Raw genomic sequence first — 26642 nt, 5'->3', positions numbered from 1 at the left:
AGGTCACAAGCGAAGGTCGTTGGTATTTCGAGATGAAAACGTGCTGTGTTGTTTGGGCGAAACTTGGCAGTCTCTGTGGGTAGAGTCTGTAGACTGGCATAATTTTCGGAACCGGTTTGTCTGGCAGAAAAAGGGAGGCAGAAAGTTATACACTCACCTATGTAATAATTGGCAAGGGCACCTTGGAACTTACTCAAAAAACACATTCGGAAAACATATCCATTAAACGAATCTATGCTAGGTTACTAAACATTTTGTTTACTCTGTCGCCAATTCACTGTCAACACGTCACATTTCAAATGCAACTGCAAATTGCATTAGGGGAAAGAAAGAGACGGGTAGTGTTAAATATGGGAGGGGGGTTTACAATATGTCGTGGACAAAGTTCGCAAAACGAGGAAGTGTGCGTGTGCGGAAAGAGCAAGAGAGAGAGAAAGAGAGAGACGCGAAGGATAGAGAAAATGTACCGGTTGACGCACATATCACACACACACTCTAAAAACGATCTGGTAAAATACTCTCTTCCAAAAGCTAGTGTTACTGTGTGCGTGTCTTTTATCACAACCAGAGAAACCGAATCCAGCAACATATACGCGGTTCGCTCTTGCGCTTTCTCTCGCAAGCACGTTCGCTAACAGCTGTCAATGTACACTGACAATAATGATGGGGTATCCACGATATACATATGTAAGCTTAGAATCAATAAACCTTTATTGAGATTGGTATTTTGCAAAAAAGTATGCAGCAAAGTATTTGAATTGGCAAGTCCAAAGGATATTTATTGAAAGAGCAAATCAATTTCTCCTGATGATGCGAGTAATTTAAAATAATCTTTGTTAAATTATCCAACAATTTCAATATTAAAAACTAAGAACTTTTGAATTTAATCATTCACTAAATTAATCATCTGTGTTGGAAAAGTCTGTCATAATAAGTTTGGTTTATCAAAATGCTTTAATGTATGTTTCACTTGTTTTGAGTCCAAAATTGTTGTAGTCACAGAAAGAGCATATTTTGTAATCACAGTAAAGTTTGTTTTGTATAAAAACACTTTCAAAAATACTAATATAATTAGATAGGTTTTGCTTATTTGATATTGATAGTTATGAATTATGAAGCAATTATAAATCATTTGTTTTTTATTTAGAATTTTCGATTTTAATGGTTTGATATCTGATCAAACGATTTGCTTTAGTGGGTTATAATTGCAACCCGTTATCCTGACAGTGTATATCTCACCGATAAAAGTGTAAAATACAATCCGCTCGCTCTTTGCGCTGCTGTTATCCAAGTTTCTGATGTGAGAACCAGAGCGAAAAAGCGCGAAATTCGCTGAGCGAAAACTATTTAACAACCGTAAGTTGCACGGTCGTGATTAGTCTCGTGGCGCTGCTCGAAGGCAAAAGAAGTAACCAGTCGACGGTGAATAGAAATACGAATAATAATACGGCAGTGATCGAACCGCGTGATAAATGCAAAGAACGCATATTGACGTGATAAACAAGTGGCAAGAATAAACAAAACATTTTAGTCAAATTGAAATCTCCGCTGCTCGCGCTCAACTTTGCGAGAATCTCAAGATATTTTGCGACATCAGGAAACAACATTCTTTGTCGCAATATGGCGTCGAACTCAGCAAATCCATTGAGCAATCACAAAATGAACGGAAATGGGTAAGTTTGCCTGAACAAATTGTTCTGATCGATATTGTGTTGCATAATTCTGCAGATTGTGCACCGTGCACTTGCCAACTTCAGACATCTGTTGTCTAGCTACCCGCTTTCACTTTCCTGCCCGCCGCATATCTGGCAAATGTCTCGCCAAAGTGCCAAATGCTCGTATATATAGAGCCGCATATAGTGGATAGTTTTATTTTAGACCAACGCTATTTTGCCTTTCGGTGCCAATGCCACTCGGTTTTGTTTGCTTTTTTTCTTCTCACGCACGCTTACGTTTGCAAATCTGCCGGCGAGCCAAAATATCACTTGTTTTTCATCGCGATTGTGCTGCGGCAATTAGTTTTAGCACTTTTATTTTCGAGTTTTTCTCCAACAGGAACCATAGAAAAATGTATTGTCATTTATCATATTTAGGAAACATCAAAGTTATGGATAAGAGCCCGCTCATTAAGTTGGGCAAAAGTGATCGAAGACATTACATTTATTTGCCTATATTGGAGCAATACTTTTTAAGTGGATTCATGAATTGTCAACAATCAAATATCTTTCGTTGGAATTTAAGTTCTCAAAACAACTCCTATCACATATGAATAATATCACTTAGTCTGGTCGTAATATTGAAACGACTCAACCTAAAATAAAAATATTAAATACTTTTTTTATTAATATCATTTTATGTTTAAATACAAGAATTCGTGCAATTAAAAGTACATTCATACCTAATATGTAGGTGGAAATAATCCGCAATGTAATCGCTTTATCTAATATATCCAATTTGTGGAAACTTTTCCACAACTACATATAATATAAGGGTGTACGAACTCCGTCATTAGCACCTTCGTTATTTTGCTTTTGTTTTGCTTTTCTTCTGTGTTCACAAGTGTCGCCGTTCGATAAGAGCGTAAATGTTCTCGCATCGTTACTTTTAAGTTCCCACAAGCCAAACTTTTCTTAAAATAGAGAACTATGCACCTAAAACTAAAGACAATAAACATAGGGTAATATTGAATATGTTTCGTGTTAGAATTAAAATATCCATAGGCATTTGCATTGTTATTTAAAACAAAATAGCTTTATAAGTAGCCCAAGCAGTTAAGCACGTGTCGCCACATAGTCACATATGACCTTGTTTCGGAACACCTTTGGAATTTCAGTGGCGCAGAACTGCAACAGGTGCATACACTTTGAGAAACGCGACTAAAGTACAAGTTGTGCGATCTCAAGGACACACACACCTGGCGCTAAAAGAAGTCCGATCGTTACAATGCGTTATCAGTTCTCCACGCAGGCTTATCAATTAGACCAACGAGCCCCTCCTTTTGATTGCGCTTATCTACTAGCCGCTGATTTCATTTCGTAGCATACTTTTGGGGAATCCGAAAAGTGCAGCCTACTTTTAAGTTCGTGTTGCTTAACAAATAACTTCTCGTGTAAGTTTCGTATGAGTGATATAATGTAGAACGAATGTATACAAAGTTGGCATATACATATTTCTAGATATGGAATGGAATTCAAATGAACGTTCTTAAATGTAATACTTAGTTAACACAGTCATTTCGCTAGCTCTACTTAAATATTTTTACGCAAAATATCGATTATAAACCAATGTGCCTTAATCTTATAGGTTGTGCATTTTCATGTATGTACATTAACATGGAAATTTGTTATCAATTAAATGTCACTTCCCATCGACTTAAGTTATTGTAATTTTTTTTTCACTTCCCATCGACTTAAGTTATATATTTTTATAAAATAGGAAAAAACTAAGCTCTGATTTACTTGCACTCATTTGTAATTAGTTCAGCCTCAATGTGATGGCTTGTCTATTACAAAGACTCCCATAAATATTAAGCAATTCTAGAAATTCTTTTTATTTATGTACGTGAAAAACCGCAACGATTCAAATTATTCAAAGTGCAAATTTTAGAGCTATTAATATTAACAGACTGCTAGCCTATTCAGACATAATCGAAGCAAATGTAACTGACATTTGTTATTTGTTGTTTGTCACGAACTTAGTTAGAATCACTTATCTGTGTAGAGCTGAATTGCGATTGGTCGTTGTTTGGCGGTGTGTCCACGTCGTATACGTAATGTGAAACGGATTAACCCGTTAGGAGCCGATTGGAGGCAGCTGTTGAGCAATAACGGCAGTCACGTTTGTAGCAGTCACAGGGATCTCGCTAGCCCAGCTAAATCGTAAATTAATCCATTATCTGCCCCTTTTCTTATCAGTCCAGACAACAGCAGACAGACTGACAAGGCATCAATTGAGACAGATCCCCCTCTGGAACCGTTGGTTTCAGATTTTAGTACACACTCAGCTTGTCATGCATATCATCAAGTGTCTGTCCCGATTTCCCCACTTCCAGGGACTCCATTGTGCTTTAAAGAAACTAAATCAGTATGCGATTAGGAGGTGCAGCAGTCGCCACAGGCTCAGGTGAGGCTAGATTGCAGTCAGATAGAGCGATAAATGGGGGGCCATCTGAGTCACCTGATACTTTCCCATCCACACTATGTTACGCCCAAAAGTCATCCCTGCTCGAAATCTTTTAATAAGCATTAATATTTAGATAACTAAAGAAATACGAAGTTTACTCATTCATGAGTATAGATTTAATATACGCAAGCAGTTCAACTTTGAACGTATTTTGAATGAACAAAAGTCGAATGAATGTACCGGAAATATGCAATTTACTCATGTGAAATGCGTATTCTAAGATGCGTAGCTTATAATTACAAATAATAACCAATAAATGGTGATTTATTCGAACAGTAATGACAGTGTTTTTTTTTTTTTAAATTTATAATTATGTTTGGATATGGCGTTATCAATAATTTAATTTATAATCAGTATTTATTAATAAATAAATTCAACACTGAAACAATTTCTACTTATTTGTTATATAGCCAACTTCCAGCCTATCTCAATAATGAATTATCATTTTTTCAAATCAAACGTGATTTACAATCGTTTTTGGCAACGATCATAACTTAGTGATAAATAAGGGGGTTAAATACCACATCAATTCATTTCATGGCGATTCTATCTTATCGCCTCAATTTTGAAATTTTTGAAGAGCGAGGTTTTAGAAAATCAGACTAAGTATTTACGGTTTCCGTGTCACACCAAATAATAAAAAATTTTCCACATTAAGATGAGTACGCCTTTGTGCTTCACAAATTGCATAATTTTCTCTACTCGCCGCCAATCAATCAATCAATGAAAATGTGTCAGCTTACGCTTCAATAAACATTATTAACTAACGTTCTCAACTAAAAAGAGTAAACAGAAAACGCAGTTGAATTCAATTAACAACTGTGCGGGCTTCTTTTCCCAAAGGGAACACGGGGTAAATCTGTTTCGGTCAGATCTTTGCAAAAATCTTATTTAAATTTAAATCTCCAGCACTTGGATCTGCACGAGGCAGTCGGATCGTTGCCTTCAAACGCTCAACATCGCAGGGGCTTTATAGCGATAAAGCACCGCTTTTGATTAGGAACGAAAGTGTATATAGTCCGCTCATATATAGTAATCAGGTGCACAATACAGATAGTGAGCGAGTTATAAAAACTCGTAGTTTGCTTATGAAATTGCCAATAATAAAAGTGTGTGAAATGCGAAAACAAACTGGAAATTAATTTCAAACTGAAAAATAACTCCGAAAACAATTGTAACTTGTTAAATTTAAATTGGCATGAAATTCTCGGCCGTAGAGAAAAAAAGAAACAAAACCCGCAAACTGAATATACAAAAGCAATTAAATTATAATTCTCAATACAAATTGTTGTGGTCGCTGACATTTTCCCTGATATCTGTTGATATTTTCCCTGAGCTTTATCTCGTTGAAAACGTGGATTTGCGTTATTTTTACTCACTGACTTGCGGTGTCAGTGATCTGTGGTCTCCGTGTGATCTGTGGCACTTAGCATTTAAATGGACTTGCGGACAGAAATCTTACACTGAATAGAATATAAACGGGTGTCTAGTATCATCGCTTCAAGTCTCGTTTTCTCACTGCCGAAACCACTTTTTTGTTTTAAAATTAATTGCACCTAATTTGAGTTGCGAATTTCATTAAGAAATGAGTTAATAACTGAAATTAGCTGATCCTGCCAGACTGGAAGATGTACTTTCTGTTGCTTAACCTGTTTAATATTATCAATATAAAAATTAATTTCTTAATGTTTTTTCTAAGTTCCAAAGTATATATGCACTTGAACCTGCTGACTCCTGCAAAGTAATCAGTAATTTATCAGTATCACTGAACTTGCCCGAAAACAAGTTTACTGCACTAAAGTATATATAGGGAAGGGAAAGTATATATAGGGTATATAGGGAAAATGATTCTTAAAATTGAAGAGCTTGAAGGCGATAAAGCGCCTTGAATGTCGCAGTATTTCAAGTGAAATTCCATCAAAAGATTACTTCAAGATCTATTTTCAATATCAATGCAATTAACAATGCCCATGATAACGAAAATTTAAGTAATCTTTAAGATTAAGTTCAATGCCTTCAATCTCATGAGCAATCGATAAACCTTTATTGCCCACTCAAGATTGAAGATTAAGGCTCCAGTGGATTATTATGTTACTAGGTCAAATTTGACTTTATTTGATTAAGATTGAAGCGCAGTACTGGAGCCACTCAATATCAATCTTCTATTGAAACCTTATTTAATTAGTTTGCTTTGGTAAAACTATAAGTAACTAACTTACGCTAGAACACTTTTTTTTAACGATTCAATAACCTTTTGAAGGTTTTTGGATCGGCATTTGAACGGCTAATCAAAGCAAAACGCACAGTATCTAAAACAAGTTAATTCAACCTGATGCAGGCGTCTTAATGACATTTCCAGTTTTTATATGTGTTTCTTCGGTTTCCTCGCGGATTTAAACATGTCATTCTGAACCTAATAGGTATTTGTTAGAGATTTCGGCTAAGCCAGCAAACGGACCGTTGAGAGTTAATAGCTAGTTGTGCGATTAAATTAAACGGCAATTATACGAATGCGTTGAATGGCCCACATACCGATTAACTACGTCCTTGAATGTTTTTGGCAAAGTTTTGTTTTTGAGCCCGGGTCAAAAATCGGAATTGACAAACTTTGGGCATTGTATGCAAACAAAAACGTCACCCGAGGCACTTATCGCTTCCATCGATGACGACAATAAATATTTATAATAAAGATCTATATAAACAAATTATAAATTAACTGGCAAGCTATTATGCCCCGCTAAATGGTGAGAGTGCGAACGACCATTCATTAAAGTTAATTATTTTGTTCACGCACCATAAATTGTTGTTTAAACAATAGTTGTTTCATGATTCTGAAAACATCTTTTGGGGGTCTCGGGCTGCATTTTTATAATTTATATGGAATTTAAGTCGGAATTGTGTGATTTCGAGTAATGCGGAATCGGAAGTCCCCGTAGGGGGAATTCAAAACCCTCTGAGTTGTTGATATAACAATTTTTTCGAATGCCTGACACGTAGGGCCAGCTGTAGCGCCTACTATTTGTCATCCATGGTTATCTGAAATGTTTTCCAAAAGTGCCATAAATCAAATATTTGTTACGTACGCAGAGCGGAACTAGAAAGTAAATAATACAACTCAATGGAGTGTGTCTTGAAGAAGTGTAATTATTACGACCGTCTATGATCCCAACTTATAAATGCTGAATAACTTCGCTAATGGAATCATAAATGTTAACAACTTGTGACGTATTAGATCAATGATTTAGTCGCACCTGCCAGTGGCTGTCGTCACAGAAAGATTTAAACAATGGGCTTCTCAGGGTATCGTTCTCTTTCTGGTTCTCACTCCCGTAAGGCTCAATTTAAATTGCACAATTGTTTCGCGTATTTGAGTTCCCTTTGTTTCCCGAGCCATAGGGGGGTTATATCATCGCACTGCGATAATTCATCATACACTTGATGTTCCATAAAATACATACATACATGTATGTTGTGCAATGCGATGGCCTTCGATGTTTGAGTTTGAGAAGTCAGTTATTCTAAGCTCGGCTCAAGTTTACCAATCCCATCACATAACCATCTTTCTGCGCCTTAAATTTCCACATATGTACATATAACCATTCGTTAATCTCTCGAAAGCGATCCTTATTCAGCAAATCAGTTCAATTAAGACTCGTTATGCCCCCTCTACGCAGAGTGACATTCGTGCAAAACGGCGCAATTCCGGTCCATTATTTGGGGCCAGACACACGTGTCACTAACACACAACCCACTCTAATTATAGTCTTGAAAACGTATCAGCTTCATGGATGGATATAAATAAAACGCAGGCGAATGTCACTTTTCTTCAGTGACCTCAAATCAGGTTCAGCGCAATTAATCTGCACTGCAATGCAAATCGCTGAGATATCGGGCTAAACTCTTTAAATTTCCGGATTACTGGTTAGTTGAATTCCAAGAAAATTTTCCACACTGCTTATCCTAAGTGGAGCATTACTTATTAGCATTTAAACTAGGCCTAAAATCCCAAAAATTGGGCGTTATCAGTAGACCAATTGGCATTACAGTGGGACCTTCCTCAGACAGATGTACCAAATAATGTATGTATGGGAAGTACAAATCATCAAGGGATGCGGGTGCCGCTTTAAATGAGTTATGAATATGATATGCATATAGATATCCGAAGGCTCAACGCCATGAATATTCATACATCGGTTAACGATATGTAAATGATGGGTGTGCCAAAAACCCAGTCGAATGCCCCTTGCCACTGGGAAACTCTATGTGTGTAATTACCAAGGCACTTAGAACTGATACCAATATGCCGATTGAGCAGCTAATGAATGGTTGACGAGTATACATAGGTACATGTATATGGTATGTTCACGAGACTTGGAGCAGGTGAACCCGACAATTACGTTTGGGACCACTTTGACGCTTTTAAAAATAGACCAAACGCGCCCCCAAATGCGCAACCCGTACGTCGATCGAGCGACCCGACGGTCGAAGCAAACCCAACCCATGCCGCCCCATCGGATCCGATGACTTGGATTCAAGAAATCACCTTGCCCCCGCCCGAAGATCGCTCGTATTGCCGATCGCTGGTCGTCGTAGTCGCACTCTCCGTCGCATTCGTAGATTAAATTAGTTTTATAAAAATGGAATCGAGCGGAACAGTTAGAAGTATTCTTGCGCTGACTGGCGCTGGTTGTGGTGCTTGTGTTCGTTCAGTTTGCATTCAGGGTTCGCGAGCATATCCTGTGCGTCAAAGGATATAACACCTACCTACATCAGCAGCCTCAGCAACCACAATTCGTATTCTCATTCACGCAGATTGAAAGTTCAGTTTATTAACGGCGATCCACTGAAAGGATGTTCAAGTTTTCCACCATCAGCCTGCTCCTCGTGAGCTGGAGTTGCCTGGTGGCCGTGTCCCAGGCTAAGTCCTACAGCCTACCCGATCTCACCACCGACTATGACAATGCCATTCCCGCCGAGGAGGAGGAGGCGGCACAGGATCCATTCGCCAGCTGGTAAGTTACCCGACGGACTTCCGCACTCTGGTCACCAATCGTGGCATCGTCGAGGCTGAAGTATCACCAGGTATTCAGCTTGAGTGCTTTCCTTTCACGGCGCCATAAACGTGACGTGTTGGTTATTCGTGCATTTGCTTTGCCCGTATCTGATCAGCAGATACGATTCATCGATGCTTTGGACAGGTGTTCACCTAACCAGCACCGGCACCACCTGGATACTCGTGCTGGCGCGGTTTTATATCCATTTAACTCGAGAATTATTTGCACTAATTAGTGCTGTCAGTGTAGTGTGTATTGTATGGGAATGGGAATGGGAATCGGAATAAGCCGCTTTTATGCTCTGGCTTACGTAAGCCTCATCCGGGATTTTTTGGCTCAGGCTGTGCAAATAAATTTAAATTTATAAAGATTCTTATTTTTCAAAACAGAAAAAGCGTGATATATTTCCTGTGTACTTTTAATTTTCATATATTATATATTTAAATATATTATATTCTAATTTATTTAATTGTTGTATATTCTAGTGAAATCTACTGCGAGGGCAATCTGTTGCACACCATCCAAACAGCAGTGCCTAAATTGTTTGCGGATTCGAAAACCTTTGTGGACATGAAACTGAACAATTCGCCCGACAAGACGCTCGCAGACTTCAATGCTATGATGGAGGCCAAGAATCAGACGCCCACCAGTGAGGATCTCAAGAAGTTTGTCGATGTAAGTTCGAGAGAGCCAATCCCTTGCAGAAACTGTAGAGTGACACTCTACATTCATTTGTAGGAATACTTCAGTGCACCTGGCACTGAACTTGAGGCATGGACGCCCTCCGACTGGAAGGAGAGTCCCAGTTTCCTGGATTTGATCTCCGACCCAGATCTTAAGCAATGGGGCGTGGAGCTGAATAGCATTTGGAAGGACTTGGGACGCAAGATGAAGGACGAAGTATCAAAGAATCCCGAGTACTACTCGATCATTCCCGTGCCCAATCCCGTGATCGTGCCCGGCGGTCGTTTCATTGAGTTCTACTACTGGGACTCCTACTGGATCATCCGTGGACTCCTCTACAGCCAGATGTATGACACAGCGCGCGGCATGATTGAGAACTTCCTATCCATTGTGAATCGTTTCGGTTTTATTCCCAACGGCGGTCGCGTCTACTACCACGGTCGCTCCCAGCCTCCACTTCTAACCGGAATGGTCAAGTCGTACGTGGACTTCACCAATAATGACAAGTTCGCCATTGATGCCTTGGACACGTTGGAACACGAGTTCGAGTACTTTGTGAACAATCACAATGTGACGGTGAAGAATCACATTCTGTGTGTGTACCGTGATTCGTCGTCCGGACCGCGACCAGAATCCTATAGAGAGGATGTGGAGACCGGCGAGGAGTTCCCCACTGATGAGGCCAAGGAACTCCATTACAGTGAACTCAAGGCAGGCGCCGAATCGGGAATGGACTTCAGCTCACGCTGGTTCATCTCACCCACTGGAACCAATGATGGAAACCGCACCGCCCTGAGTACCACCTCAATTGTGCCCGTCGACCTGAATGCCTATCTTTACTGGAACGCCAAGTTAATTGCCGAATTCCACTCCAAAGCTGGCAACACCAAGAAGGTCACCGAGTACGAGACCAAGGCCGAGAAAATTCTGCTGGTAAGAGACATTATATCTACCACAACAATTTGTGAAAATAGTCATAGATGAAGATACTTAATGGACCTCATAATATTACAGGGTATCCAGGAAGTTTTGTGGAACGAGGAGGCCGGTGTCTGGTTGGACTACGATATGATAAACCAGAAGCCGCGCGACTATTATACGCCTACCAATCTCTCGCCGCTGTGGGTGAAGGCCTTCAACATTTCGGAATCCGAAAAGATCTCGGCTTCTGTTATGGCCTACATTGAGAGGAACAAGTTGGACAGCTACCCTGGTGGAGTGCCCAACACATTGAGCTACACCGGAGAACAGTGGGATGCGCCCAATGTGTGGGCTCCGATGCAGTACATCCTGGTCGAGGGCCTGAACAACCTGAACACGCCCGAGGCAAAGAATATGTCACTGAAGTGGGCCACCAGGTGGGTGAAGACCAACTTCGCGGCGTTTAGCAAGGACAGGCACATGTACGAGAAGGTAAGTTGAGGGTTTCGAATTCCACTCATTTATTATTACAATAATGAATCTGTATTTATAGTACAACGCCGATGAGTTCGGAGTTGGAGGCGGCGGTGGGGAGTACGAGGTACAGACTGGATTCGGTTGGTCCAACGGTGTCATCATCGAGTGGCTGAGCAAGCACGGGCGTGAAATTTCAACCGGTGGATCCGGTGGAGGCGGCGCAGCAGGTGAAGAGCCGCAGTAGAAAGAAACTGCAGCCAGGCCAGAACGCAATCCATCAGACATCATCGTCAGCATCATCACAGGCTCGAAGCCAAAGCTTTTTTGAAAACTTGTATTTAGATATTTGTACATTATAAGCATCCATCCAGAAGCGCTTATCAACTGCTCATACTTAGGCTAAGAAAATGCTCTCTCTCGCTTAGCGCAATCTCTATACCTATAAACGCCGCTGTCTATAACCTATATCTGTATCTGTACCAACCATCGACATCTCGAGCCAAACACCACGAACCACAGCACTACAGTTAAAGCACCGCCAGGAATCAAGATCAGAAGTCCACCGTCCGTCGAGCATCTGTGTACTGTCTGTTGTCCATGTAAACCGCGTCCAGTCCACGTCTGCGCACTCGTGTGACTTGTCCAAATTTAAGCAAAAATCGCAAAGATCGCTATCAAGTTGAGGATTCACGAGTAAGTGTTCAATTGGGTCATTGTATGTGGTTGATTTGTGTATGTGAATGTGAAGGCAATGTTAAGAGTAACCACCACGCACCAGATCCAGAGCACACTACCTGTAACAGACTGACCCATGGTATTTGTCCCCCAAATATTTACACTTATAGGCTAAATGACTGCTGTAAGAAGCTAACCACATATTCAATCCTGGCTTGACTAGCATGCAAATATACCACGCTTCAAGGAAACTGTTCAAATGCCACACTACCTCTTCTAAAACTGCATGATATCAAATTCGGGCCAGCAGTTTCCTACGCTTATGATTTTCACTCTGCCGTCTATACGTACTAATCTATATATTTTCTTCCAATCCAGGTACTCGTGTGATGGGCGTCGTAGTCGTGGCAGCTGTGGCTTTAGTTGCTGTGATAGTGGGTCGTTTTCTATGGTGAGGTAAGTGGAATCGGATCGAAATCTATCACAAGCGACAGGCTAATTGGCAAATAATTTTTCTATCTCTTCCGCAGACACTCTGTGCCAAAACAACTCGTAATTGCTTCCCAAGTAATGTGATTCCCCCTCCGTGTGTGTGCGTGTGTTGAGTCTGTAGTTGTTAACGTTTTTCGTTGAGTGCGGAGATTGCAGTATTAGTTTATCAATATTTGGTAGTTGAAGTGAGAGTTGTATATACTGAATTTATATGGGCATGCCCGACATTGTTATTACGTTTTAATATTTAGAAAATACCTATACCAATCCTAGCTCCTCGCAACCAAATGAAGACACAAATACAATTGTTAACAATAATTTACAAACTCTTTTCTTAGCATTTTTAAATAAACAAGAACACAAACTTAATGTTGCATGGCGTGTCTTTAAGTTAAACGACTCAACTAAGTTAAAATACCTCTATTGCAGGAAAAGTTAGTTCAAATAGAGATGTGCGGCGACAAACAACAAACATTATTTGTTTTTTTATTTTTATATTTGCTTTGAGTTAAATTCAGTTATGAAAACATACCTACGATAAAAGCTAAAATAGACAACTCATCGCTTACGTTATATAGAGCCAAAATAAGGTGCAGCAACATCCGAAATAGACATTGGCAAATGAAGAGTGGAAATGACACGCGCATACGCAGTGCGGCATTGAAAAGGTTTGACCTCGGATCGTAATCGTAATATCGGAGCACAGAAACAGAGCAATAGAGTTCAAGGACATACCAACTAATCACACATAATACACAATAACTTGGGCTTGGAGCCCAAAACGCCTAGTTGGACTGCTGCTGCTGGCCTTGCTGCTGCTGGGGCGGCTGTCCCTGACTGAAATAGGGTGCGGTGTTTGGCGTGAGCAGCGTGTGACAGATATCACAAACTCGGGCCACTCGCTTCCGTGGTCCTGATGGCACCGTTTTCGTTAGACACTTATCGCAGTAGATGTGGCCGCAGTGCCGGCAATGGATTTTGCGCACCATGACCGTAAAATAGGCATTGCATGTGGGACAGTTGTTCACATCATCGTCGTCCTGCCAACGCACCTCCGTATCGGCATGCCGCAGCTCCTCCAACGACATCTGTGGCACAACACAATGTAATTAATTAAGTGAATAAACCATACATTTTTATATCGCACTCACCTGAAGAGTTTGAGATAGTTTGACAAAGTCTTTTTGAACCGTCTCCATGGTGGACAATTCCTCCTGTAGTGTTTTGATCTTCGTCTTGTAGTCCGCGTTTGTCTTGGCATACTTTTCCTGTAATATAACCTGGTTAGCGAGGATTCTATTGTGACAACTAGATATGATAACTTACATTGGCCTCTTGCAGCTCAATGATCTGCACGCGACACTCGGAGAGCTGTTTATTTAGCTCAGCCTCTTTGCGCTCCAGTTGGGTTTTGCTGGTCTCGTGCGCTTGTACCGTGACCAAGTGCTCCGTCACCCGATCCCTGGGAAGTCATTTAAAACGTGAGCCAAAGTGTACACCATCCTCGACAGAGGCTCTAACTTACTGCAGTGACTTGATATCTAGTTGCATTTTGCGCTTGTAGGCCCGCCTTTCGTTGTTGCTCTCCTCCAGCTGGGCCCGCAATATCTGAATCTCATCTTCAGTGCTGGTGCACTTCTGTCGCTCGTATTCGCTACTGACACGTGCTTGAATCAACTCGCTTTGCTGTCGCAGTATCAGCTCGTGGAGATCGACGACCGTGTTGGGCAGATTGATATATTGGTTGTCGATCTCCTCGGACGTGGCCAAATAGCGACCGGACAAAAAGTCGTTGTCCGCTTGCAACGTCTCCAGTTGCTTGTTGACCCGCTCTCGGTCGTCGGAGACGCGCTGGATCTGCTTAATGACCTCGTCCTTGGTTTCGAGAAACTTTTGCTGCATGTCCAGTAGTCGCTGCTCGTTAGTTTTGGCCTGGTCACGCAGGCTTTGTACTTCGCTTTTGTGGGCCTCCCGCTTTTCTTGCCACTGGTCCTCTAGATCCTTGCGCAGCGCCGCCTCTTTGACCAGAGTCTCCCGTGATTCCACCAGCTGCTTTTGCAGCAGATCCACCTGTTTCTGTTGTTTGTTTATTTGCGCATTCAGCTCTTCGGTCTTCTTTTCTGCCGAGCTGCACGACTCGCAGGCGCTCTCGGCGACGTCCATGGACGTAGACTTGTGCAGTGCGGATTCATCGGACGCCGACTTGGCCTGCAGTTGCTCGTCCTGTTCGCGCAGTTTCACTTTAAGCGCCTTCATTTCCTCCTGAAGCTGCTCAACGATTGAGTGCATCATCTCCGCCTCCTCAGGGGCCTATTAAAAAGCTCAGTTCATTTGAAAATGGAAGGATCAGTTCCAGATACATACGTATTGCTTGCCATTGCCCTTGCTCGATGCCCGGATGTCCTCGTCCTGCTGAAAACTGCTGTTCAGGGAGTCGGTGCCCAGCTTGCGCACAGAACCTAGTGTCTTTTTGACCTGATTCAGCACCTGCGGCGCTATTCCGCCGGACGACTCGGCTTGCGGTTGTTGTGCCAGCTGGTGAATCTGCTGGTACTTGGCCAGCTCAAGCCTGTGCCGTTCTAGCTCGCCTTTGTAGTGCGCGGACTCCTCAATAGTGTCCTGAACCAGCTGCTGCAGCGAGGAGATCTCCTCCTGGGCCTTGAGGTCCTTCAGCTGCAGTTCGTTCTGTGACTTAAGGTCCGCCACCATTAGGTGCGTCTTCAGCTCGTCCAGCTCCGCCTGCAGCTGCCGTCGCTCCTGCTGGCTCTGGCTGACCTCCGCCTCCTTCTGGATGTACAGCTCCCGCATCTTCGCCCGCTGCGTGTTGAACTCGTTCTGCATTTTGCGCATCTCGTTCTGCAGGTGACTGAGTTTGGGCTGGTTTTTCGCGTCATCCTCACCTGCCGCTGGAGTTATGGGTTAATACTCGGCTGTGCAAGCACCCAGAGCTGCTGCCTTACCATTGGCCAGGTCCGTGGGGTCTCTGGCCTCCGATCGGGTCTCGTTTTCTTCCATTTTCTATATTGTGTGATGGCCAATTTAATAGTTTATATGTACATATGTGAGCGCACCAATTAGAACATATACATTTAGGCGCTTCCCAACACTACCTGCGGTGTTACCATATTTGAGTTATACCGATAGTTAATACCCAAGTATTGCTTGGTAGTGCCGTTAAAAAAGGTTTTTCAAAATCGATCTTTTTGAGCTTAAAAAACTCTGTTTGGGTTTAAGTTTAGAAATTTATACTTTTTAATATAGAGAATGTGGTTCGATTGCAATTGACGTCTAATTGTATTACACTACAATTATCACAATAAATAAAACGTTTTAAAAACCGGTTTTTAAGATTGATCTCTGAATCCATCTTGGAATAGATATACCCCCTGAGTCCTTTTAAATCTCTTACTTGAGATGTTCTTAAAAAGTTTTCTTATCGCCGACCACAATACACTATAAATAGAAACAGAAAACAAATGGGTAAAGAAAATAAATAGAAAGAATACAAAACACATTTAAATAAACATTTTAAAAATGTGTATAAACTTATTAATTGCATTTTAATCGTTTCATTTTCTATATGATTCAAAATCTTCTTAAGCATTTCCTAGAAAGTGCTTCACCAAAGTGTAAGCAAAATGACAACGGCGGAAAATATTAGACATAATTCTATGAAAAGGTAAATGACTGCCGGACATGAATGACTAATACCGTCCGTTCTTTTAATTTTATGCAAATTATTAAGAGCCAGAATGCGAGAAAACGCTGATAAATTATGTGAGGAAAAGGTCTAATTCATTAATGATGGCCAAGCTAATGAGAAAACATATTTAAATATAGCAATATAACAAAATATTTGAGATAAGAGAACTGCGCGTTAAACGGAACAAAACTCGATTTCAGAATTTTGGCATCGGCCTAGGGAACCCAACACATATGTATGTAATTATACAATTATCATGGTTGTACACTGATAAAAATTGTAATATTTAATAAAAATCATATGCTGTAAATCATGACAGTTTCAAACGATTGTTAATCTTCTTATAGACAATAACATTATTTTAGTCATAGCATGAAATGAATAAACAATTCTTTTCGTCAGTGTACGCTGAGATCCGTTGGGTCTTCTTGGTCTTATTGGAAGGCTTGTGAGCTCATGACTTTCGATGTCGTCATAGTCAGTCGGCAGCCGGAGATTCGTGGCTGATACAAATACTAGAGCATTATGCCCAGCGACAACAGCACCGATGTTGGCCAAAATATTTGGCGTCCGTTCAGTTCGCATTGGATTCAGGAACGAGGCGGTCGGAAGCGGGAAAAAAAGAACAGCCAGCATCGGAAAAAGTACGCGAAGAAATAAATACGCGGCGCCTTGGAATCGCGACGGCATTTCTACTTATAAACTTAAAAATAATACAAATATATAAGTACAACCGTCACGATATATGCGAGCGGAACTTGAATAATGACTATAAAGTGCCCAATGTTTTGAGTTCTTGTGAATATCAGTTAGAAATAAAATTTCAAGAAGAATCCATATAGATTCCTGGCTATAACAAGTAACCGACCATGTCGCAAACCCAGAGCATAACACCCATTCCCAGCACTCCGCCGCCGTCCCGAAGGGCCAACCGCCCGCCCAGGATCAATATCCACAACCTGACCAGCGGATCGGCAATGAGCCAGGCATCGATGCCACCTAGTGCCCAGCCACCCTATACGGCCCAAACGAACTTCACCGGCAATGGAACACAGGGCCCCTACTGGCCACCAGTGGCCAATCCCTTCGGATACGGAAACTTTGTGACCAAGGGCTACGAGGGCTTCCTCGATATCACAAAGTCGGGCCTGAGCTTCGGCGAGAAGATGACCTTTGGCATGTACAAGTGGTCGCGCCGGTGGTTCACCCACATCTTCCTGATCGTCATCCTGGCCCTATACAACGTCGGTGGTGCCGTCCTATTCCGCACAATCGAAGGTGAGATCCACAAACCTGGACATTCGCCTGTCAACTACCTGGAGATAAAATGGTTCCAAAGACAGTTCTAAAGACAATTTCATTAAGTTACAGTCGACAAAGAAAAGATATTCAAGAGATCCGCAAGATGAAGTGCACTAAATGGGCTTGTTTGCTTATCAAGCTCTTCGGCAATTGTTTGGAAAATAGTAAACAGTTCAGTTTCCAGAGATTCAAATAAATACACCTGCGCTGTATTGTAATCGTAAAAACATCCCCATCAATTTGGCAGACGACTGATTTCGGTATCCGAGTCCATGGAACACTTGAAAAAACAATCAGTAGTTATAGTATTTAAATCAAATTTTATTAGGTTCTTAAAACAAAGTTAAAGGACTATTTCTTTAAACTATTGCTTCAATTTGATTTGTAGTAGAGATGATTTTTATTCCTTGGCTTAAATGTTTTCAATATCAATTGAAATACCTAAGCTACAATTTTGTTACCAGTGTAGGTACACAGATACACCTATTTTTTGATTCTGAATGAATCACATCTGCGAGGGGAACAATCTGTCGTGTAAACAACCAAGACGTCCAGTTGCAGATGATTAACGGGCGGATGGAGGAGTCCCGGATCGGGTGCTTCTCCATGGGGTGGTCACTCCAATGGAAAACTTCTGAATTCCATGCACCAAATGCCTTTGATTTATTGCCAAATATTAAGAACTCCCTTTTCCCTTTCAGTTCGTCACGCGAATCAGGAAAAGCTTGTGGTGCAGGATCAGCAAAAGAGTTTTTTCAACGAAATGCATAAGGTTTCCAATGATCTGAAAGCGGTGAGACCAAATAGGGCTACATACTGATGTCAAGATAATCAATCATTTTGTGGTTTTTTCAGTTGTCCAAACTGGAGTTCGAGGGTCAGGTGCTGCGCATAATGAACACCTATCCAACGGTGGTACAATCTCTGTTGCGAACTGGAATGGTAGACAATACGGATCCCTGGTCCTTCTGGGATGCCATGGTCTACTCCGCAACCATTTACACGACTATAGGTGAGTAGAGCTAGAAGATTCCTCCTTCAACTTGCTGAATTTCGATGGCATCCAAGTGTATTGCCAGTGCAAAGACTCCCACGCAGATAAGATATACATATACACATATCACTTCTTAGGACGCAAGACGGTCTATTTATGTTATGTTTTCTTCATTGTTAAGCCAACGAAATTTGTGACACAAAAGATGGAAATAGTTTCACATATTTTTGCGATCGTCGGCATTTGTGAGATACGAAATTTGTGTCTCTTCTCGTGCAGACAGTTATGAGATTTCTCAAGAGGATTCGAAATTCTTTGGAATACTGTCACTTTTCTCAATTGAGACCTGTAAATAGCTCACCAAAAGCAATTTCACCTTATAAAAGAATTTCTCCGAATTATCGCTCTACACTTTCTTAATCACATTCACTTTTAATTGCAAAAGACTTTTGAGGACCATAAACATGCCATGAAAATGGAAATGATTTCGACCGAGCAAATCGTCGGGGTGTATTTAATCATAATTTAAATGATTGTTATTTTTTAAGAATTTATGTTTCACATTCAACATGCGGTGAGTTAATGGTTTGATAGCCCCCTTTATTCGATTGTCTCGCTTATTGGATTTGTTCTAAATTTAATGTTTGGCCCGCCGACTTGTTAAATTTTCAGTAAGATAAGTGGAAATATAGTGAGTGTATTTTTGGTAAATAAATTCTGGCAGTACGTCGCCACTTTTGACAAGTTTCCAACAGCCAAAAAGTGGGAAATTCGAATAAATCCGCAAGTGTGGAAAACTTTGCACCCACATCAACGCACAAGCAATTAACACAAATTGCCAAATTATTGCCACAATGCGACGACACAATTTGCGGCCTGGTAAACAGGATGGCAAACTCAACTGAGTGCATTCAGCGTAATCAACTTGTCAAAATTGGCACAGATATAAACAAAACAAACGCCTGAGGAGCACTTCTCATTGGGATTTTATGATCTAGCACTTCATTTGAAATCGAGAGTCTTTTTGGAGGTCTGCGGTGAGTGACTCACCTGAATATTTAAGCTCACTATATTTAGTACTCGGCTAATTTTAAGCACAAGATGTCACAAAAATATTACACAATTCACCCATGAGACCATCAAATATTTACCAATTAATCACTTGAGTGAGCCGTAAGATATACAAATAATCTTTCTAATGACTGGTTTTTATTGATTTATGTGCGAAGCGAACTGTATTTCGATCTGATCGATAAACCGGAAAACACTTCATAATCCCCATGGGAAATCATAAAACTGTTGCTGGTGCGATTAAAATAACGCTTACTAAACCCATTCTATGGGCGATTGGAGGCAAAGGCCGACAATTTTATAAAAATGGTGCATGCCCAAATGGAAAACAAATCTCGAAGGCAATTCGGAAATGTTGAATGAAATGGCCGAGAATAAACAAATACAAAATCGCAGCGAAATTCCATAAAAGCGAATACGATCCGTCATCAACGTTTCAGGGGAGTGGATCCAAAGGGGTTCCGGGAAGTATCTGATGAAAATTATACAAAACATTTAATTTATTCATGTTTTGGAAGTGGAGAAATGCTCTATGCCAATAATGACGTCAGTCAGGGTATAAAGATAAAATATGAGAAGCCAAAAGAAATTATTTTCGATTTTTGGCACATATAATTACACAAACGTTTCTTCGTTTCGAGAACAGCTGCAAATTTAACAAATTATATGCATGAATCGAACGGAAGGAAACCCCCATACCAAACACTATTGGGCATTTTAAACAAACCTCGAAGCATTCATAAAATTTCAAGGGAATTCGGATGAGTGCGATTCTCTCATAAATTCGATACATTATTCCCTGAATCCTAGACGATGATAGTGATACAACCATTTAATCTACTCATGCATTTATCGTAAACTTGAAAAGTTGCAGCGTCTAAAGATCGCTCCACTCAAATTTGTATTATCTCAGCTCTTTCGCATTTGTGATAAACTGTAATTAGTGTGAGAACTACTATCTTCTTGGTAAATGAGCAAATGTTTGACATCCCATCGATAATTAACTTTGTCTTCACAAATGATAATATATCTGACAATTTCTCTATCTCTTCTTCACTCAAAGTTCAATTTACTTTTTCTTTTCTAAAAATAAATCCTACGGTACAATTAGCAGCGGATGTTATACCCTGCTTAAAGTTCTCAGTTAAATATAATGTAAATTTTTAGGAAAATTTATTTTAGTATCATTTAAGGTACAATATTCGATTGGTTGGTCAGCGAACAATACCCAAATGATGAGGTTTTGCTTAAAAACTATTTGGACATGTACAACTATTTGATTGTACACTTTAAATGTTTTGATTAGGATCTGATACTGAAAACTACCACCGACCCCGACCACCACCACCGCCGCCGCCTCCTCTTCCTCTGTTGAAACCGCCTCCGCCGCCGCCACCTCCTCCATTGCGACCAGCTCCTCCTCGGAAACCGCCTCCACCTCCACCTCGTCCGCCGCCACCACCGCGACCACCTGTTGAGAAAAATAAGTTAGAACTTTGTGTTGGCAAACATGAAATTCATTAGCTTACCTCCTCCGCGGCCACCACCTCGGCCTCCAAATCCACCGCCGCCACCGCCGCGGTTATTTGTGAAGGCTTTCTTTGCGCCTTTTGGTTGTGGGGGTTTCGGCAGGAACCTGGCGATAGGTAACAGCTTTCCTGGGTCGATATAGAGTTTCTGATCTGGTTTGAAGCTGTTGGCGTAGACGTTGTCCGACAGCTTAATGGACACGCTGTAGTCCCGAACTGTACCAAAGATTTCGTCGATTTTGCCCACTTGCTCCTTGTTTTCGAGGAAAATGGGCGCGTTGAAATACGGAACATCCTGAATGTCAACTTTGCACACAAGGTCATTTTGGCAGGCGTAAACGTAGTTGCCCAAGGGGATTACTCTCTCCGGTGGACCTATAATGACAGAAACAAGAAATAACTATTAAAGTAACAGCGGAAATGAATATTTGGCAATGTGCCTGAAAGTAGCGAACAATTAAGAAAGCATATACCTAGAAGACACTTCCAGATGTGTTTTTTTTGCCAATATTTTTATATATATAGCACATGATTATAGCCTATAACGGCTTGGCTATTTAAAATATAAGTGAACAACGTGGTTTTTGCAGTTCTATTCATACAAACTGTATTAACTGAGTGTTTTCTATGACCAACTTATGTTTAGTTTTGCTTAGGTGTGCAGTTAGTTATGTATAGGGATAGTTTACGTATTCCATTCACTTACCAGAATCGAAGGCTCCACGGCCGCCACCACGTCCACCTCCTCCTCGGTTGAATCCGCCGCCACCTCCGCGTCCGCCGCCGCCACCGCGGCCACCACCACCTCCTCCGAATCCTCGTCCACCGCCGCCACCTCCTCCGAATCTTCCGCCGCCGCCACCGCCGCCACGAGGTTTACCAAATCCCATTTTCAAATATTATTAATATTGAACGCAAAAACACGTGCGCGTTTCGATCAACCAAAATATTTAGAGATGGAAGAAATTCAAATTTCTTGATCGATTTATCGATAGCTGTGGCCATGTGTTTCAGTATATACGTTTGCTTACTATACGGTCACACTTGGCCTAAGAGGCGGACTTTTTGAAATATTAATCAGTTAAAACCATCGACTTTGTTAATTAGAAATAAAATAAATTGGGGCGTCAATTTTAAAAAAGTTTATTTCTTACGGAATTTCTTTAAAGCCAAATTTCATTTAATGCAATATGTTAAAAAATAGTTTAAAGTAATTAATTTACCCATTTGGTTGGGTACATCGTTTAACTAGCACAAATTCCTGGTGCTTATTTAATAAGCACTAAATATTCACAAAGAGAACATAAAACACAATGTAAGAGAGAGTCCCATACATCATTGGATGCATTATATATAGCTCACACAGCTACATATATTCGAACAGCTGTTGAGACATCTACAAAAATTATAGACAACCGAACTGAAATTGAAAATTTGAATTTTCTCCAACTGCTGAGAGCAGTTGGATGCCAGCCGTGGTTGAGGAAGCGAGAAATAAAAGCCAAATCTATTGGATCGTGTCGCGACGTCGAAAGAAGCGTATACATACATTTCTATATGCAAATAAATAATATAGCAAAATATCTTAGAAAATTCCCAGACAAGTGTGTACTTTTAAAGTTTAAAAAAGTGCAAACTACTTGTAATACGAAATTGCAATCGAAAGTGATATAATTACCCGAGGCATATTTTCATAAGCGGAATATGAACGCCTCGTTTGGTAGTTAAAAATAGATTAATAGATGGCTAGATGATGAGCACGAGCACAAAGATAGATCGCGAAACTAGCACACGACTGCGGCTGGACAAGATGGAGCAGCCAATGGACGCCAGGCAGCAGCAGCGCCATCGGAGGCGCCTGGGTCGCAGCCACCGGGAGCAGACGCCCGTCACTGGGGCGATCCAGCTCCAGGATGATGCCAGTCCAGATGCCCAACCGGATCCGTCTCCGCAGATGGTGCGCATGCAAATAAGACCACCAGGCACCCTCTCTGCCCATGAGAGCAAGATCCTACGAAAGCGGGACAAGACCTTTGCCAGCTCCTCGGCGCGCAGTCAATCGCAGCCTCGGGAGGCGGAGAAGCTGAGTAGTCCCGATGCCAATCATCTGATCAAGCATCGCAGCCTTTCCTCGCCGCGGCACAAAGAGGAGTCCAGCGAGAGTGAGCTGACCACCGGCAGCAGCAGTCAGCAGCAGAGGCCCATTGCTAATCTCGGCCAGACACATGATACACTAAGCAGACTAGAGCAGAATCTGCAGCGCTTTGAGGACGAACGACGGCGTTTCGAGTCCGAGAAGCGGCTCTTCGAGCGCGAGAAGCGGGAGCACAAGATGCGCCATCGCCAGCAGCTGGACAACGAGGAGCGAAAGCGCCTTCTGCAGAGCTACCGGAAGCTCAGCGATCGCATCCAGTTGCCGCAGGACGAGGAGGAACGTCGCCGTCTCATCCACAGCCTGCGACTGCAGCGGCAGGAGGCGCCAAAGACTCGGGGTCGCAATCGAAGTAGCGGCTACGAAGAGTCCTCCACCCAGTTCAGCTCCTCCGATGCCGATGCGGCGGAGGAAACTCACCCGCGGCCCCGAGCACCCAAGATTCCTCAGGGCTTTGTAGCTGCCCCAATCCGCGGAGCACCGCCACCGCCTCCATCAGCATCGCCATCTCCAAAACCAAAACCACCGGAAAGGCTCTCTGTGAGTCGGAACAACTCGCTGTCGCCCGTGAGACCCCAGCGACGATCCAAGACTCCGGAGCAACGGGAGGAGATTCTGCGGAAGCACGAATACTTGGAGGTGGGCGAGTCCAGAAGCGAGGTAATAAAACCTCGCATCTCGGAAGCGGAACAGCAGTCGGAGTTGATGCAAAAGTACATGGAGGCAGCTGAGCGGGCGGCAAAAGCGGAGGCTGCCCTGGCGGAGCAAATCCTGTCGGCCGAGGGAGTGCGTCGGAGTCACAGCTTGAGATTAGCCGATAAGGAGGAGAAGCCTCAGAAGCGCAGCTCCAGTTTGGAGCGACCGCTTAGACCGAAGCGATCGGGCAGTCTGGAAAGAAAAGAACAGGCACCTCAAGATCTTCCTGAAGAAACTACTGCAGATGAGCCGGATACAGCTCCAAAGTCCCTTGGGGATTCATGCCTGTTGCCAAAGGAACCCATCTCAGAAGCAAAACCCAAAGTTACCCTCTGGCAGCGGATGAAAAATCTGTTTAGACGCGAGAAGAAGATTCAGGCAAAGGGCGATGACATCACAGAGCTGTCCACAGAATTGCAGCCGGAGAAGTTGGCTTCCAGGAGTCTTCTGTACCACCTCAGCCTAGAAGCACGGCATGAATGGAAACGCCTCAAACTGGACTACCCCCAAAAGGTGGAGGAACTGCGTCAGCTACGCAACAGGTGCATTGCCTATCTCATCTGCATGGCCATGCTCTTGGGATTCGGAGGACTCCTGTTCCGGTACACGGAAGGAGCCGCGGAGAATATATACAAGTGCGAGGTGCGCAAGGTGAAGCGGGATTTCATAGATAGACTGTGGGACGTCAGCCACAACATGAGGTAGTACCAGCGACCCCAGAGTGGTGGCCCAGTTTCAGTGAGTGATTCATTTGTATCTTTGCCAGAGAGGAGGACTGGAAGTCACTTGCCCGCCAGAAGTTGCGCAGCTTCGAGGATGAACTGAATAACTTAGCCGAGTTGGGGCTACGACGTTATCCAGGCCAAAAGTCATGGAACTTTGTCAATTGCTTCATCTTTTGTTGGACCGTGATCACAACCATAGGTAATGGGATAGACACAATGGACCCATAACCATCCACTGCTTAATCAGAGAAAACCAATGATCCGTGCTATTAGTTTAATAGATTAGTTTTTATCTATAGGATATATATTAGTATAAAGATCTAAACCCTCCATCTTCTTTAACTTATTAAACCCAAGGCATTTTGCTTTTCCTTTCCAGGTTACGGCCACATCACTCCAAAGACGGGCATGGGCCGATCCCTGACCATCGTGTACGCCATCATCGGCATCCCCATGTTCCTGATCGTGCTGGCCGATCTGGGCAAGCTATTCACGCGCTGCGTCAAGTTCCTGTGGGTGTATGTGCGACGGATGTACTACACCCGCTCCTGCCGCAGGATACGGAAGCAGCAGCAGATCCGGAGCGCCATGACAGGCTTCAACACGATGTACGACATGGCCATCCGCAGGCCGAGCATGTTCTTCGGCAACTCCGGCGCAGATAATGACGAGGAGTCGCAGGCGGATGCTGAGGCCGGAAGATCGGTAGGCACCTCGCATCCGGAGACACCCACATCGCCGTACCCAGAGACCTTCGAGGTGGACGACGAGTTCAATTTGCCAGTGTCGGTGGCCTCGCTGCTACTCATTACGTACATCCTGCTGGGATCCTTCGGCTTTCTCATAATGGAGCCCAGTTGGACTCCCCTGGATGCCTTCTACTACGTGTTCATCTCGATGTCCACAATTGGCTTCGGCGACCTGGTGCCCGGTAATCCGTTTTACGTGATGGTCAGCATGATCTATCTGATGTTCGGCCTGGCCCTGACCTCTATGTTCATCAATGTGGTGCAGATCAAGCTGAGCGACCACTTCAAGATGGCCAGCGCTAAGGTGGGCGCCACCATTGGCATGAACATGGCCAGCGAACTGGGGGATGAGGGCGGCTCCCAGGTGAAGACTCCCTCCGAGCTGGCATCGGTGCATGGTTCGCGACTGGACAGGATCGAGGAGGATGGCCAGGAGGCGAATGGCAATGGCCACTCCCCGGTGCCACCGTTGACCTCGATCCTGCGGGCACCGCGTCCCCTATCGCCAGTGTCCAATGGCGTGGATGCCAATGGAGTTGGAGGAGATGTTGGTGGAGATGGGGATGTCTCTCCGCCCCCTCTGCTGCCCAGGCGACAGGTTTCCGTGGATCCCCAGCCGCCGGCGGAGGGGGAGAATAAGAAGAAGAAAAAGCATAGGTTTTTCTAAAATTTTAGGGATCTTTTATCTACCTAAGATACCCCAAAAATCCGACAAAGTTAACGTGTAAGAAACCCCAAAAATGACAAGGCAATTTCAATCGAATTTACCGGAACGCTGTTCTGCGAGAAACTCTATATTCATTTATTTGTTATTTAATTTTACTCACCATCATCGTAGCATAAGTCTAATGTTAATGAAATAAAGCGCGCGAGTTGACAACGCAAATGAATGTTTTGAATTTTCCTTTAAAGAAAGTGGGTATTATTATGTTGAATAATTCAAATCATAAATTGATATATTTTTCAAAAGTCTATTATCCTGTTATCCGTGTGGAATTGTGCTCAATCCGGAATGCAATTATCAAAAGCATATCCTTTGTACGGGAATGCGTTCCAAAATCCCAGTGACAAGGAGTCGGGGTGCCAATCCAAATGCAGTCGGCAGCTGCACATCTGTCGCTCGCTTCCATATCCTGAAGAGGCAGCAGGCCAAGGAGCAGAGAGCCAGTGAGCACGAGTGTTGAAGAGAGTGGTGGCTCTCTGCCTCTCTTGCGCTGACACACGACAGGATGGCAG

General features: G+C 42.7%; 4 protein-coding genes across 10 annotated transcripts; 2 read left to right on the top strand and 2 right to left on the bottom strand.

Moving 5' to 3' along the window:
* The first annotated feature begins 1215 nt into the window (after nt 1-1215).
* LOC120445031 (trehalase) lies at nt 1216-13236 on the top strand. 5 transcript variants are annotated; one of them, XM_039625114.2, is made up of 8 exons: nt 5102-5222; nt 8995-9194; nt 9722-9911; nt 9975-10853; nt 10935-11333; nt 11395-11545; nt 12372-12444; nt 12915-13236. In XM_039625114.2, the coding sequence occupies exons 2-8, from the start codon at nt 9034-9036 to the stop codon at nt 12922-12924; spliced, it is 1863 nt and encodes a 620-aa protein (XP_039481048.1). In that variant the 5' UTR covers nt 5102-5222; nt 8995-9033; the 3' UTR covers nt 12925-13236. The 5 variants fall into 5 exon arrangements, 3 of the variants coding, with proteins under 3 accessions (XP_039481050.1, XP_039481048.1, XP_039481049.1); XR_005615717.1 differs by lacking the exon at nt 12915-13236 and adding an exon at nt 12524-12854 and having other exon boundaries at nt 5103-5222; nt 11395-12011; nt 12372-12449; XM_039625115.1 differs by lacking the exon at nt 12915-13236 and adding an exon at nt 12524-12854 and having other exon boundaries at nt 5103-5222; nt 12372-12449.
* LOC120445030 (rab GTPase-binding effector protein 1) lies at nt 12963-15595 on the bottom strand. Of its 2 annotated transcripts, none has more exons than XM_039625111.1 (6): nt 15446-15595; nt 14850-15391; nt 14011-14795; nt 13812-13947; nt 13637-13753; nt 12963-13573 (listed from the first exon to the last, which is right to left on the bottom strand). In XM_039625111.1, the coding sequence occupies exons 1-6, from the start codon at nt 15498-15500 to the stop codon at nt 13271-13273; spliced, it is 1938 nt and encodes a 645-aa protein (XP_039481045.1). In that variant the 5' UTR covers nt 15501-15595; the 3' UTR covers nt 12963-13270. The 2 variants fall into 2 exon arrangements, with proteins under 2 accessions (XP_039481045.1, XP_039481046.1); XM_039625112.1 differs by having other exon boundaries at nt 14850-15385; nt 15446-15577.
* Nucleotides 15596-16781: 1186 nt separating this feature from the next.
* Nucleotides 16782-26296, top strand: LOC120445019 (TWiK family of potassium channels protein 7). 2 transcript variants are annotated; one of them, XM_039625091.2, is made up of 4 exons: nt 16782-17466; nt 18192-18283; nt 18346-18502; nt 25037-26296. In XM_039625091.2, exons 1-4 carry the CDS (start codon nt 17058-17060, stop codon nt 26071-26073), a joined length of 1695 nt encoding a protein of 564 aa, XP_039481025.1. In that variant the 5' UTR covers nt 16782-17057; the 3' UTR covers nt 26074-26296. The 2 variants fall into 2 exon arrangements, with proteins under 2 accessions (XP_039481025.1, XP_039481024.1); XM_039625090.1 differs by lacking the exons at nt 16782-17466; nt 18192-18283; nt 18346-18502 and adding exons at nt 22559-24633; nt 24699-24856.
* LOC120445062 (probable H/ACA ribonucleoprotein complex subunit 1) lies at nt 20712-22045 on the bottom strand. Its single transcript, XM_039625186.2, has 3 exons — nt 21791-22045; nt 21085-21459; nt 20712-21026 (listed from the first exon to the last, which is right to left on the bottom strand). Exons 1-3 carry the CDS (start codon nt 21972-21974, stop codon nt 20878-20880), a joined length of 708 nt encoding a protein of 235 aa, XP_039481120.1. The 5' UTR covers nt 21975-22045; the 3' UTR covers nt 20712-20877.
* Nucleotides 26297-26642: the final 346 nt, after the last annotated feature.

The sequence above is a fragment of the Drosophila santomea genome, chromosome 2R, assembly GCF_016746245.2.
Source record: "Drosophila santomea strain STO CAGO 1482 chromosome 2R, Prin_Dsan_1.1, whole genome shotgun sequence".
Taxonomy (NCBI): domain Eukaryota; kingdom Metazoa; phylum Arthropoda; class Insecta; order Diptera; family Drosophilidae; genus Drosophila; species Drosophila santomea.
Note: the sequence above shows the minus strand (reverse complement) of the source record. Positions and strands in the feature narration are given on the sequence as shown.

Coding starts and splice junctions, on each gene's coding strand:
- LOC120445062 (XM_039625186.2), bottom strand. CDS start 21,974: ATGGGATTTGGTAAACCTCGTGGCGGCGGTGGCGGCGGCGGAAGATTC. Junction 21,460..21,790: donor CCGTGGAGCCTTCGATTCTG/GTAAGTGAATGG, acceptor CTGTCATTATAG/GTCCACCGGAGAGAGTAATC. Junction 21,027..21,084: donor AGGTGGTGGCCGCGGAGGAG/GTAAGCTAATGA, acceptor TTTTCTCAACAG/GTGGTCGCGGTGGTGGCGGC.
- LOC120445030 (XM_039625111.1), bottom strand. CDS start 15,500: ATGGAAGAAAACGAGACCCGATCGGAGGCCAGAGACCCCACGGACCTG. Junction 13,948..14,010: donor CTAGATATCAAGTCACTGCA/GTAAGTTAGAGC, acceptor ATGACTTCCCAG/GGATCGGGTGACGGAGCACT. Junction 13,574..13,636: donor AACTATCTCAAACTCTTCAG/GTGAGTGCGATA, acceptor GTTGTGCCACAG/ATGTCGTTGGAGGAGCTGCG.
- LOC120445031 (XM_039625114.2), top strand. CDS start 9,034: ATGTTCAAGTTTTCCACCATCAGCCTGCTCCTCGTGAGCTGGAGTTGC. Junction 11,334..11,394: donor ACAGGCACATGTACGAGAAG/GTAAGTTGAGGG, acceptor CTGTATTTATAG/TACAACGCCGATGAGTTCGG. Junction 11,546..12,371: donor CGGTGGAGGCGGCGCAGCAG/GTGAAGAGCCGC, acceptor CTTCCAATCCAG/GTACTCGTGTGATGGGCGTC.
- LOC120445019 (XM_039625090.1), top strand. CDS start 22,835: ATGATGAGCACGAGCACAAAGATAGATCGCGAAACTAGCACACGACTG. Junction 24,634..24,698: donor GACGTCAGCCACAACATGAG/GTAGTACCAGCG, acceptor TATCTTTGCCAG/AGAGGAGGACTGGAAGTCAC. Junction 24,857..25,036: donor GACCGTGATCACAACCATAG/GTAATGGGATAG, acceptor TTTCCTTTCCAG/GTTACGGCCACATCACTCCA.